The sequence below is a fragment of the Callospermophilus lateralis genome, chromosome 2 (genome assembly GCF_048772815.1).
Source record: "Callospermophilus lateralis isolate mCalLat2 chromosome 2, mCalLat2.hap1, whole genome shotgun sequence".
NCBI classification, from domain to species: Eukaryota; Metazoa; Chordata; class Mammalia; order Rodentia; family Sciuridae; genus Callospermophilus; species Callospermophilus lateralis.
In genome coordinates this window covers 123,516,741-123,530,777 of record NC_135306.1, presented here as the reverse complement: position 1 = coordinate 123,530,777, position 14,037 = coordinate 123,516,741, and the positions used below count along the sequence as shown (strand labels likewise).

The 14,037-nt window shown below is 31.9% G+C and overlaps 1 protein-coding gene across 2 annotated transcripts in view; it reads left to right on the top strand.

The window, feature by feature from the left end:
• The window catches only part of Dync2h1 (dynein cytoplasmic 2 heavy chain 1), a 337,531-nt gene that overhangs the window by 75,034 nt on the left and 248,460 nt on the right, over window positions 1-14,037 (top strand). For both annotated transcript variants that reach the window (XM_076843827.2, XM_076843826.2), the window contains exons 45-48: window positions 2,454-2,598; window positions 3,966-4,068; window positions 4,561-4,728; window positions 13,737-13,867. In XM_076843827.2, the coding sequence (XP_076699942.2) occupies window positions 2,454-2,598; window positions 3,966-4,068; window positions 4,561-4,728; window positions 13,737-13,867 (547 nt within the window). The remainder of the gene's footprint in view (window positions 1-2,453; window positions 2,599-3,965; window positions 4,069-4,560; window positions 4,729-13,736; window positions 13,868-14,037) is intronic.

Genomic DNA, 14,037 nt, shown 5'->3' with positions numbered 1-14,037 from the left:
CAGTATGAGGAATTAAAGTGGTAGATGTTAATTTTTTAATTCAAAATGTTTTAACAATATGCTATATAAATATAGTATGTATTACTGGGTTACCTTGTAGGTTTTGATACATGTATACATTATATAATGTTTAAATTAGGTTAAACATATATACTTCCTTAGTCTTATCATTTTTTATGGAGAAAACATTAAAAAATCCTTTCTTCTAGCTTTCTGAAATATACAATACATTGTTGTTATCCATCGTCACCTTACTATGCAGAAGCTCACCAGAACTTTTTACACCCATCTAGCTCTAATTTAGTACTCATTGATCAATCTTTTCCCCTTCCTCCCTCTCTCCCTATTCTACTACTTCTGTACTACTATATTAGCCTCTGAAAACCACCATTCAACTCTCAAATTCTATGAGATCAATATTTTTAGATTCCATATATAAAAGATATTACAGTATCTGTCATTTTGTGCTTTACTTATTTTGCTTAACATAACCAGTTCTACCCATGCTGTTGCAAATGAGAGATTTCATTCATTTTATAGCTGAATAGTATTTTATTGCATTTATATACCACATTTTCTTTATCTATTCATTTGTTGACGGGCACTTAGGTTGCTTCCATTTTTTGGCCCTTGTGAATAGTGATGTAATAAATGTGAGAGTACAGATGTCTCTTTGACATACTGATTTTATTTCTTTTGAATATGTAAAAATGGTAGATTTTAGATTTAAATGTTTTATGTGTTTCACAAAACAAAAAGCACTTCAATTTTTGAGGATTTTTTTAAATTAAAAGAGATTTAAATCAGAGAATTAGGTTATGTTAATGGTTGATGTCTTCAGCACTAATACATCTATCCATTTCTGCAATCCATATCTTAGTTGTTAAAGTATATCCTGAATTTTTCCAATTATGACACTGTCTCCTATTTTATTACAGTCTTGCTATACCAAACTCTGTCTTTATGCTTTCAAACTAATTGCACTTCATCTACTAATGTTCCTCTTTCTGAAATTTTACTCTACCAATTAAGCTGTATGGAAATTAATTTTGTGTTGGAGAAAGAGATTAATTCTTTATTTATGTGTTGGTTTCATTTTTATAGTTCTGAGATGGATTCTGCCTTATATATAGATGTGACTTATTTCAAAATATTTTTTATAAGTCTGATTTTCCTTTTGCTGCTTTCTAAAGATCAGTGGTTTTTCCAACAATCTGTCTTTAAATAATTTCATTGGAATCCCCAACTAGGACTTACATTTTTTGACAATATATACTTAGGGATTTAATTTGATTCAAGTGAAAACAGGAACCATGAGCCTAGCCTTAGCCTTTGGCTATCTGGGACTTAGAATATTTCAAGTTGAAAACCACTATAAATTTTCCAGTCAGTTAATGGGCAAATGAACTAAACAGACATTTCTCAAAATAAGAAATACAAAGGGCCAACAAACATATGAAAAATGTTCAACATCTTTAGCAATTGCAGAAATGCAAATCAAAGCTACAATGAGATTCCATCTCATTCCAGTTAAAATGATAGTCATTAAGAATACAGATAAAAATAAATGCTGGAGAGGATGTGGGGAAAAGAGGAACACTCTTATGCTGTTAGTAGGATTGTAAATTAGTAGAGCCACTGTGAAAAATCCTCAAGATACTAGAAATGGAATCTCCACATCACCCAGATATACCACTCTTGATATTTATCCTAAAGAATTAAAGTCAGTGTATAATAGTGATATATGCATACCCATGTTTATAGCAGCACAATTCACCGTAACCAAATCATAGAAATAGCCTAGGTGTCCATCAATGGTATGCATACACAATGTAATTTTACTTAGTTATAAAGAAGAACAAAATTATGTCATTTGCAGGAAAATGGATGAAACTTGAGGGCATTAGTTTAAGTGAAAAAAGCCAAACTCAGAAAGTCTGTGGTTGTATGTTTTCTCTTATATGTGGAAGCTGGAGAGAAAAAAAGAGAAAAAGAAGGAGATGGGGAGGGTCTTATGAAAATAGAAGGAACACCATTAGAAAAAAGGATGGGACCCTGGGTGGAGTGGTAGGGAGGAACTGGGAAACAAAATTGACCAAATTATGTTGTCTAATATATGTATAATAATAGATTCCACTATCATATATAATTATAAAGTACAAATAAAAATTTGTGGAAACCCCCTCCCAATTGCTACTGTAACTTAACATTAAAATAGTAATTTAGAGGAACTGTGGTTGTGGCTCAGTGGTAGAGTGCTTGCCTTGTACCTGTGAGGCACTGGGTTCGATTCTTGTACCTGTGAGGCACTGGGTTCGATTCTCAGCACAACATAAAAGTAAATACATAAAATATATTGAGTCCATCTACAACTAAAAAAAAAAATTAAAACAATAGTAATTTAGAATATTTATTTATTTATTTCACTTTTTTCTCATACATTCTTTTTTTAGTTACCCAGAAAGAGAGCAATTGCAAACAATTTATGGAGCATATTTGGAAGCAGTTCTACATAAAAATTTGAAGAATCATTCTATTTGGGGTTCTTCATCAAAAATTTATCTCTTAGCAGGCTCTATGGTACAAGTTTATGAACAGGTATATATGCAATTATATTGTAATTTTCATATATATTGCTATTGTTCCCAGAGATACACCTTTAATTTTCATCTTCATGTCCAGTCCTTATCTTCCTGTTTTTTATTTATCTTTTCTATTAGAGATTGAACATTTTGAGGATAGGTGAAATGTGTACCTTATATATTCTGTTGTATTTCTGGTGTAGTTTCTGAAAGGAATTCAATACATATTTGTTAGTTGAATGAACTAGTGTTAGATGGCTAATAAATATTTGTTGGTTGAATGAATTAGTGTTAGATGGTTAAAACATATTTGTTAGTTGAATGAATTAATGTTAGATGGTTACTTTGATTTCAGCTCCAATTTAGCATGTTTAGAATGGTGTTCACTTTCTTTCCAAACTCTGGCCTTTCTCCTGACTTCTCTCAGTTTCCATCAACCATGCTTCAAACCTGACAGTAGCATTTGAGTTCATTTCTTTCCTTCTATCTGTGAGGAAATGTCTAAAGTATATTCTTTTATAAAGTGGAGAAGATTACTTAAGAATAGGCATGGAGGATGCAGAAGACATTTGAGTACTTTTTACTGCCAGTGGTAGTCTTAGGGATACAAAGATGACCAGTTCTCCTCACTATGGAAGTTCATAGTCTAATGAGGGATTGAGTTTTATAGAGTATAAAACTGTTATATATGGTGGTTGTTAAGGAGTAGGTTAATTTTGATCTGAGATTTCAAAAATGAATAGAAATTTACAAAGTGGTTGGAGATAAAAGAAGTTCTTTCTCGGTAAAGGACAGAATGTGCAATGTGGAAGATGCTTTTTATAGTATTGGAGTACAAGTGGGGAAAGTAACATTGGAAAGCAAGAAGTTACTTTGTAAAAAAAAAGTTATTAAGATGGTGAGTGATCAAGATCAGATTAAGAGTAATGGTTCTTCCCTAGAATAGAAGGGACAGGCTTTTTTGAGGAAGGGTGCTGGGAATGATTCAATGACTTTTTGAACATAAAATAGCTCTGTGGTTTCCCCCATTAGAAAATGGATCTTGCCTAGATCTTTGAGCCTCTTGGAACTGCAACCATCATTTTATGAAGTTTAGGTTATGAAGTCCTGAACTTCCTTAGCAGGGCTGTTTATGCTTTTTTCTTTTTGCCACAGACAACCATTAGCAGTATGTTGAAACCTATGAAACCCTAGTAGAATAATGTTTTAAAATGTTTATATACTGTAGACTACATATGATAACTAATAAAATCAATTCTGTTAAGTAAGTTTCTACCCACAGGTAGATATTGTCATTCTCTAAGGTCTAAGGTGACTGAAAATTATAGCATGATTATGTTCAAGAAAGTCGACAAATTGTTTACAATATATATATTTTTTCAGGTGCGGGCTAAATTTACAGTTGATGATTATAGCCACTATTTCTTTACTCCTTGCATTCTTACCCAGTGGGTTCTTGGCTTATTTAGATATGATTTAGAGGGAGGTAAGTTTTGCTCATGTATGTGTATATGTGTATTTGTGTGCATTCTTTTATGATATAGTTATGGCAGAAATAGATGTAATAGTACTATGATAATTAACTGTATTTTAAAACTAGAATTGTAGTAATATTGAATTTAAATATCATGGTTACTTTAAAATATTTTTATAAAAGTGATCATATTTCTTATTTCAAGTGATTTATTGCTGTCACTATTAAAATTTGATTTTGAGCTATGTTTAACGTGCTTTTTGAAATCATGACATTTTTATTGAACAACTAGAGATAATAGTGTTTTAAATGTATATTTAAATCACAAAACATATAGTTTTACTAATAAAATAAATTTAACTCTTTTTCTTTTTTTTAAAAAATTGTATCTGATGCCAAAATTATGGTATGTAGTTTCTTACTCTTTCTAATATTTTATTAAACAGACATTTTGAAATAATTTAGTTTTATTACAATTAAAGAAAATTTTGCCTTTTTTTTTAGGATCCTCAAACCATCCAATAGATTATGTATTAGAAATTGTAGCATATGAAGCACGGCGCTTATTTCGTGACAAAATTGTTGGTGCAAAGGAGCTTCATTTGTTTGATAATATTTTAACATCAGTGTTTCAAGGAGATTGGGGCTCGGATATATTAGAGAATATGGCAGGTAATATAATAGAGTTTTGTATATATATAATTGCTATGAAAACTTTAAAATTATTTTTCTACCTGTAGCATGATTTCATATGCCTAAACAAATAAAGCTTTGGATAATTCTAATTTTTCCATAAGGGGAACTGCTTTGTTATTTTTTGCTAGATGTCTGTAATATGATCTAGATAAAATATAATGACAGTAATTGTTCTTAGGGAGAAGGGGTTCATGCAATACTATCTTACATTTGTGATACAAAAATGCTTTTTTTCTGAAACATTTTCACTATTAGAGTTTTTTCAATATAGCTATATGTGTATGAAACTTACAAATCATTGAAAAAAGCCACATTTTATTATGATGACTTTTAATTTTTGTTTTTTAAAGATAGCTTCTTTAATAATGATGGAAATTCAGGTGGTATTGATATAAATTATAATATGTTAAAATCAGAATCTATTTTCAGTATTATGTGCAGAATAAAAACCATTTCTTTTCTCAGTCAATAGAAACGGCGTATAATATTTAAATATTCACAGAATCCCAGGTATACAATGACTTTTTGGTTAATAGTAATGGCCATTATTTTTCTTGCCACTACCCATAATGCCATTAGCACAGTACTACCTATATATTCTTGTTACCAGCTTTTTCCATTGTCATGATAAACAAAGTATAACATCATTTGTTCAAAGCAGCTATTTGGAATTATTACCACTTAGTAACCAATTTTGCATTTTGAAATCTGCTATGAGATTAGTAGAAAATTATCATGGTGAGAAGGCCACAGCAAGGAAATATTTCCTAGTAAAATTGCTTTCAGACAACAAAATGGATTTACCTTTTCAGAATATAAAGCTAGGCTTCAAAAACATTTCATATAATACATTGTATATTCCTAGATGTGATATTGTTCCCAGGGTCATAATTAGAAATCTAGAAATATTGATTTTTAAAGGTAGGCAGAAAATTAAGGTTGATATAAGGAATTTTCTAGGTATTGCCCAAGATTTGGAATTAGGAAATGAGTTCAAGAGAACCTAAGGCAAGATAAAGTGTTGAGAGAAGCCTGATAGCAGTTCAGATTTAGTTCAAATTTGAGTAAGAATTAATGTCATTACAGCCTATAAACTTTCATGGAAAGACTGTTTCTTAAATGGTGCAATCTTTTGCAATTCGAACCTTTAGTCTGTAGGATGTCTTTCTTGCAAAGAAAGTGGCATGTTCTTTGATCATTAGATAGTACTGACACTTTACTAGAGTCTGGATTCTCTAATATTTGATATTTTTCATAGTCCCTTATGTAAGACTCAATAAATTATGTATTGCTGTTTTTAAAATTTTTGCTTTTCTCTTCAATGAAAGTTTTAAATTTTTTTTTTTTTAAATACAGATTTGACATCTTAGATCTAGGCACACAGGATTTTTACATAGTGAAATATTAGTTCATTAAGAAAAATTTAATTTTGGACATAGAAATAAACTAGATGTATCTTATCCTCAAGAATCTTATAATCTAGTAGCAGAAACAGATATGAAAATCTGCATATGGTGGTAACTATTGCTAGTATGTTTAGATGTTATGAAGATCTGTGGAAATAGGTAAAGTGGTCATTGCTGTAGAGCATGGCTTATGTAATATTATGTTTGTGAATATGTTTGGGATGGAGCCAACATTTCAGATTTGTAGAAGAGCCAAGTGAATTCTTTCTTGAGAAATTTGAATTGGAATGTTTTAAGTTAAAAGAAAATTGAGGTAATTGTAGATTCACAGTCAGTTGTAAGAATTAATACAGGAATAGCACATGTAAATTTTACTTGAGTTTCCCCAGTGGTAATTTCTGGATAAATTAAAACATCACAATTAGGATATTGACATCAATGCAGTTAAGACAGAAAATTTTGCAGGAGTATCACAAGTTCAAGCCTGGACAACAGTAAAACCCTATTAAAAAAAAAAAAAATAGGACTGGTGTTGTAGTTCAATGGTATAGTGCTTGCCTACCATGTATGAGCCCCTGGGTTCATCCCCAGATTTAAAAGAGAAAAACAAACAAACAACAACAATAATAAAAAACAACCCTCCCCAAATCCAGATACATTTACATTATAACCACAAGCATTTACTGTGGTTCCCTTTATAGTTTACTTCTCTTTTATTCCTTAGAAACCATTAATCTGTTCTTCAGTTTTGTCAGTTCAAAAATGTTATTTTCTCTCAACAAAATTCTCTGGAGATATATGCAAGTTGTATATTTCAACAGGTTATTTCCTTTTTATGGATGGATTGACATTCCATTCTATGGATGTTCCACTGTTTCTTTACTCTTCATCTATTGAAGGACATCTGGGTGTTTTCAGTTTTTGTGTATTACGAGTAAAGTTTCTCTAAGGATGTATGTACAGGTTTTTATGTAAACATATATTTTGGTTTTTCTGTGATAAAAGCTCAGGAAAGCAATTCCCAGGTTGTATATGGTAAATACTTCATTTTTTAGGTAACTACCAAGCTGTTTTCTAGAGCAGCAGTATCATGTTCCTATCAGCAATGTATGAATGGTCTAGTTGCTCTATATTCTTACTAGCATTTGGTGTTGTCACTATTTTTTATTTCAGCCATTCTGGTAACTGTGTGCTTAATTTATATTTGTGAGTGGCTAGTAAAGTTTAACATCTTCTCATGTGCTTATTTACCCTCTGTCTTTCTTGTTTGATGAACTATTCATTTTTTCCTATTGTCTAATTGGATTACTATTTTACTGTTGAGTTTTGAGAATACTTATATATAGATACTAGTCTTTTATTTGTAAATATATTCCCCTACTCTGTAACTTGTCCCTGCATCCTCTTAAAAGGATCTTTCACAGATAAAAAGTTTTTAATTTTGTTAAGTCTAACCTATCAATTTTTCTTTTTAATGATCTTTTGGTATCAAGTTTAAGATTTCTTTGTCTAGTCCTAGATCTTAAAGACTGTTTTCTGTGTTTTTTCATAAAAGTTTTTATATTTTAAATTGGAATCAGTGATCCATTTTGAGTTAATTTATATATTTAAGGAATGAGATTTAGGTTAATTTTTTTGTGTGTGTGTGTAGATGTCCATTTGCTCTAGCATCATTTACTGAAAAGGCTTTCTACCTGAATTGCTTTAGCAACTTTGTTGAGAATTAGCAATTTGAGCTAGGCATGGTGGTGTACACCTGTAATCACAGTGGCTCAGGATGCTGAGGTTGGAGGATCAAACCAGCCTCAGCAAAAGCCCAGTGAGACTGGGGATGTAGCTCAGCGATCAAGTGTCCTAAGTTCAATCCCCAGTACTCCCTCCCCCAAAATCACCAAATAACCTAACTTTATACCTCAAAACCCTAGAAAAAGAAGAACAAATCAACACTAAAACCAGAAGACAGGACAAAACTAAAATGAGAGACAATATATAACTTATACTAAGTATTATCCTTTTGTGGCTGTACATGATGTAGTTTCTTTGATTATGTATTCAAATATAAGGATAGGAAAGTTATGCCTGATTGTTTTACTGCCCTTCCTATTCCCCTTACTTCTCCTTTCCCTTCATTCCCTTTTGTCTAATCCAGTGGACTTCCTTTCTTCCCCTTACCCCCTTGTTGTGTGTTAGCATCCACATATCAGAGAGAATTTTCTACCTTTTTTTTTCCTTTTTTTTTTTTTTTTTTTTGTGGGGCAATGGATTATTTGGCTTAGCATAACAGTCCCAGATCCATGCATTTTTTTTTTTTGGCAAACGTCATAAAGTCATTCTTCTTAATGACTGGGTAATATTCCATTTTTTATATGTACTACAATTTCTTTATCCATTTATCTCTTTCCTTAAAGAGGTTTGCTCCGTAGCTTAGCTATTGTGAATTGAACTGCTGTAAACATTGATGTGGCTACATCACTATAGGATGCTGATTTTAAATCCTTTGGATATAGACCAAGGAGTTGAATAACTGGATCAAATGGTGGTTCCATTCCAAGTTTTATAAGGAATCTCCATACTGCTTTCCATAATGGTTGCACCAATTTGCAGTCTCACCAGCAATGTATGAGTGTATCTTTTCCCTCACATCCTTGCCAACATTTATTGTTACTTGTATTCTTGATAATTGCCATTCTGACTGGAGTGAGATGGATTATCACTGTTAGTTTTAATTTACATTTCTCTAATTGCTAGAGATGTTGAACATTTTTTCATATATTTGTTAACCATTTTATTTCTTCCTCTGTGGAGTGCTTGTTCAGTTCCTTTGCTCATTTGTAGATTGGGATATTTGGGTTTTTTTTTTTTTTGGTGTTAAGTTTTTTGAGTTCTTTGTATATCCTGAAGATTAATGCTCTATCTAAAGTGAAGGTGGTAAATATTTTCTTCTATTCTGTAGGCTCTTTCTTCATGTTCTTGACTGTTTCCTTTGCTATGAAGAAGCTTTTTAGTTTGAATCCATCCCATTTATTATTCTTGATTTTACTTCTTGTGTTTCAGGAGTCTTATTGAGAAAGTTGGTTCTGAAGTCAACATGATGAGAAGGTGGGCTAACATTTTCTTCTAGTAGGTACACAGTCCAATGCCCACATCCTTGATCCATTTTGAGTTTTGTGCAAGGTGAAAGATAAAAGTTAAATTTCATTATGCTACATGTGGACTTCCAGTTTTCCCAGCACCCTTTGTTGAAAAGGTTATCTTTTCTCCAGTGTATATTTATGGTGCCTTTGTCTAGTATGAGATAACTGTATTTTTGTGGGTATGTCTCTGTGTCTTCTATTCTGTTCCATTGATCTTCATGTCTGTTTTGGTGCCAATACCATGTTGTTTTTGTTACTGTTGCTCTATATTATAATTGTGGTTTCATCTTGTGATGCCACCTGCTTTCCTTTTCTTGCTAAATATTGGTTTGGCTATTCTGCGTCTCTTATTTTTCCAAATGAATTTCATAACTGTTTTATATTTCTGTGAGGAGTGACATTGCAATTTTAATAGGAATTGCATTAAATCTGTGTAATACTTTTGGCAATATAGCCATTTTGACATTGTTAATGCTGCCTATCTAAGTACATGGGATATCTTTCCGCTTTTTGAGTTCTTTTCAATTTCTTTCGTTTGTGTTCTTTAGTTTTCATTATTGAGGTCTTTTGCCTCTTTTGTTTTGTTAGATTGATTCCCAGGTATTTTATTTTATTTTTTTGAGGCTTTTGTGAATGGGATAGTTTTCCCAATTTCTCTTTCAGCTGATACATCTTGATGTATAAGAATGCAATTGATTTATGGGTGTTGATTTTATATCCTGCTGCTTTGTGAATATATTTATGAGTTCTAGAGTTCTGAATTCACTTATGAGTTGTGGTGAGGTTTTTTGGGTCTTGTAAATATAGAATTATGTTATTAGCTAATACAAATAGTTTGAGCTCTTCTTTTCCTAGTCATATTTCTTGTGTCTAATTGCTCTGGGTAGAGTTTCAAGGACTGTGTTGAATAGGAGTGGTTAAAGAGGGAATCCTTGTCTTGTTGTAGTTTTTAGAGGGAATTTTTCAATATTTCTACTGATGTGGTGAATTACGTGTACTGATTTCCATATGTTTAACCAACCTTCCATCCCTGGAATGAACCTTCCTTGATAATGGTGAATTATCTTTTAAATTTTTTTTTGTATGCAATTTGCCAGTGTTTTATTGAGAATTTTTGCATTAGTGTTCATCAGGGATATTAGTCTGAAGTTTTCTTTCCTTGCTGTGTGTTTGTATGGTTTTGGTATCAGGATGATACTAGTTTCATAGAATGAGTTTGGAAGGTCTCCCTCCTTTTCTGTTTCATGGAATAATTTGAGTATTGGTGTAAATTCTTCTTCAAAGGTCTGGTAGAACCTGGCTGAGAATCCATCTGGTCCTGGACTTTTCTTTTTTGGTAGGCTTCTGATGGTATCTTCAATTTGATTACTTGAAATTGATATGTTTAATTTTTCTATGTCCACTTGATTTAATTTGCTTAAGTCATATGTCTGTGGAAATTTGTCGATGTCTTCATGATTTTCTCTTTCATGTATAGATTTTCAAAGTAGCTTCTGATTATTGTCTGTATGTCAGTGGTATCTGTTTTGTGATATTTCCTTTTTCATCATGAATTTTAGTAATTTGAATATTCTTTTTTTCTTCCTTAGCTTGGATAAGTATTTATTAATTTTGTTTTATTTTTTCAAAAACCCAACTTCTTGTTTCATCGATTTTTTTGAAACTTTTTGTTTCAATTTCATTAATATTGTCTCTCATTTTAGTTATGTCCTGTCTTCTGATTTTAGTGTTGATTTGTTCTTCTTTTTTTCTAGGACTTTGAGGTATAAAGTTATGTTATTTGGTGATTTTTCTATTCTTTTAATGAATGAGGTCAATACAATGAACTTTCCTTTTAGAACTGCCTTCTAGTATCCCAGAGATTTTGATACATTGTGTCACTGTTCTCATTTACCTCTTAAGTATTTTTGATATCATCCCTGATTTCATCACTATCCTTTGAACATTCAATACTGTATTTTGTAGTCTCCAGTTGTTAGAGTAGCTTCTATTTTTAATTGTATTATTAATTTCTAATTTTATTCTATTATCTAATAAAATGCAAGGTATCTCTGTGTTTTTTTTTTTTTTTTGTATTTGCTAAGAGTTGCTTTTTGTGGCCTAAGATATGGTCTGTTTAGAAAATGATCCATGTGCTGCTAAGAAGAAAGTGTATTCAGTCATTGATGGATAAAATGTTCTATATGTATTTGTTAAGTCTAAATTATTAATTATTTTTTAGTTTATAGTTTCTTTATTTAGTTTTTGGTTTGAAGATCTATTGGTTGGTGAGAGTGGCGTGTTGAAGTGACCCAGTATTATTTTGTTGTGTCTCTTTGATTCTTGAGATGGTGAAGGTTTTGTGAAACTGGATTTTAGGGGATGAATATGGTGAGTGAGGAAGAGGAGAAGGACAATTCAGGAGAGGAGAAAAAAATGCAAAGAAACCAAGGCTTCAGAGGACTATTGTAGAATGTGGAGGGAGATAGCAGATTTAAGCAGTTAGTGGGAGCTAAATTGTAGAGGGCCTTTATGAAGAGTTTGGAGTTTCTTTCTTCCTTCCTTCCTCCTCATCCTTCTTCTTCTTTTTTTTTTTTTTTTTTTTGGAGTGGAAAATTGATATTACAGTGGCATGATACAATCAGTTTTTATTATGTATGTGTTACTCTTGTAGCTGTGAGAATATCCTTGAGGGGCAGAGACTTACATCTGGGATGAAGGTTAGGAGGCTATTATAGTAGTTCCTGTGAGCAAAAATGAGATATGAAGATAATGTAGTTATATAAATAATTTTGTTACTGAAAAACATTCATTGTACATATTTAAATATTTACAAGTTTTAATTGAATCTTTTGCAAATAGACACAGAGTTTATCAAATATGATGATAGAAATCATGTCTGTCTTATTCACTAGTTGTGTCAAGCAAGGAGTACAGTGTTTCAACTGGTGCTCAGTAGTTAAATGTTAAGTGAATGAATTTGTGAATTTTAGGTCTACTAATAATAAATATGAGACTAAACTAGAGCTTTGGAAGCTTGCCTCGAAATAAGTAATGAGTGACTTTTTGGGTATGTAAATAATTGACAGCTCGATCCACTGAAAAAGGTAAATAATTATACAGAACTCTTCAGAATTGAAAGAATAGAAGGCTGAATTTGGATCTTGGGGAAAAATAAATATTAGGGATAAGCAAAAGCCTGAAAAGCAGTAGTGGTTTGTGGCTTGATGCCTAGGGGGTCATGTAGTTGCAAGGAGGAAAGGCCTCAAGGATATTGGGGAAGTTTATGTTGGGATAATGACTGCCAAATTTTGGATTTGGAGATTAGAGCTTTGTTGTTGTTCCCAAATAAACTATTTAGTATGGTGATCTATTCAGATAGAAAAAATATGTGAGAAATGTGATGGTGAAGGCAAGGAGAACATCATGAAGCAGCTTGGGTGTAGAGAAGGTATGATGGTTATTACTTTAGGAGATGGTAGAGTTGGGCATGTGGCAAGGAGGATACATGATGGAATCATCCCCCAAAGCAGTTGGGGAGGAAAGGTCTCAATAGAATGGTGAGTAGCTTTTCTTTATATGGTAACATGCATAATGTTCTAGATAAATTTAAGGGAAATTTGGGGATTTTTGTTTTCTAATTAAAATTTGCTTATTTTAAAAAATTTTATCAGTAGAGACCCTTGAAAATAGTAATGAATCAATGTTCTTTCTCAAAGGGATTTTTGAGATTATTTAAAAATATTTCTTAATTTTTTTAGTTGTAGTTGGACACAATTCCTTTATTTTATTATTTATTTTTATGTGTGCCGAGGATTGAACCCAGGGGCTCACATGTGCTAGGCAAGCACTCTACCACTGAACCACAACCGCAGCCCATATTATTTTATATTATGATGTTTTTGAACCAGGGATTGAACCCAGGGGTGCTTATCCACCAGGCCATATCCCCAGACATTTTTTATTTTTGTGACAGGGTCTTGGTAAGCCAGACAGGGTCTGGCTAAGTTATAATTGTGATATATTCCTGAGACTAGCTTTGAATTTGAGATCCCTTTACTTTAGACTCCCAAGCCACAAGGATTGCAGGTGTGCCCTACCACTCTCAGCCTAATTTACAGTTTTTATGTGGTGATTCTGAAGAAGGAGGAAAATGGGACAAACTGAGAATAGACAAGGGATAAGTTAGAAGAAAGCCAGATCATTTGCGGGGAAGAAGGAGGGGAAGAATATAGAACAAAGGTACAGTCAGCCAGTTCTCAGCGTTTGATGTTAAATTTGAAGTATCTTAACTGATTTTATTGATATTCCAAGTAATTATCTTTGTATATTTAATATAATTTAAATTTATTTCTGGGGATAATCTTATTTGAACTAAATGAAAAATAATTTAATAACCAATATATTTACTGATTCTTTCATTACTAATAATGCATATAAAGCAACATATCTTTTATTTCTACAGATAGTTTCTATGTTACATGGGGAGCCCAGCATAATTTAGGATCAACGGCAGCCCTAAGGCAACCATTACCTCCACATGGAAAACCACTTGGAAAACTAAACTCTTCAGATCTCAAGGATGTTATTAAAAAGGTATAATATGAATCATTAATTCCAATTAAGATTTGTTATGATTACTGTTATTTATGGGAAACGTTTGGAGATCATGGGAATATTAGATCATAGACAAAACTGTTCTGCTCTTTTTGAATTTAACATAACTAGAAGCAGATGTGCTTTATATAGATCCTTGTAAAATTGCT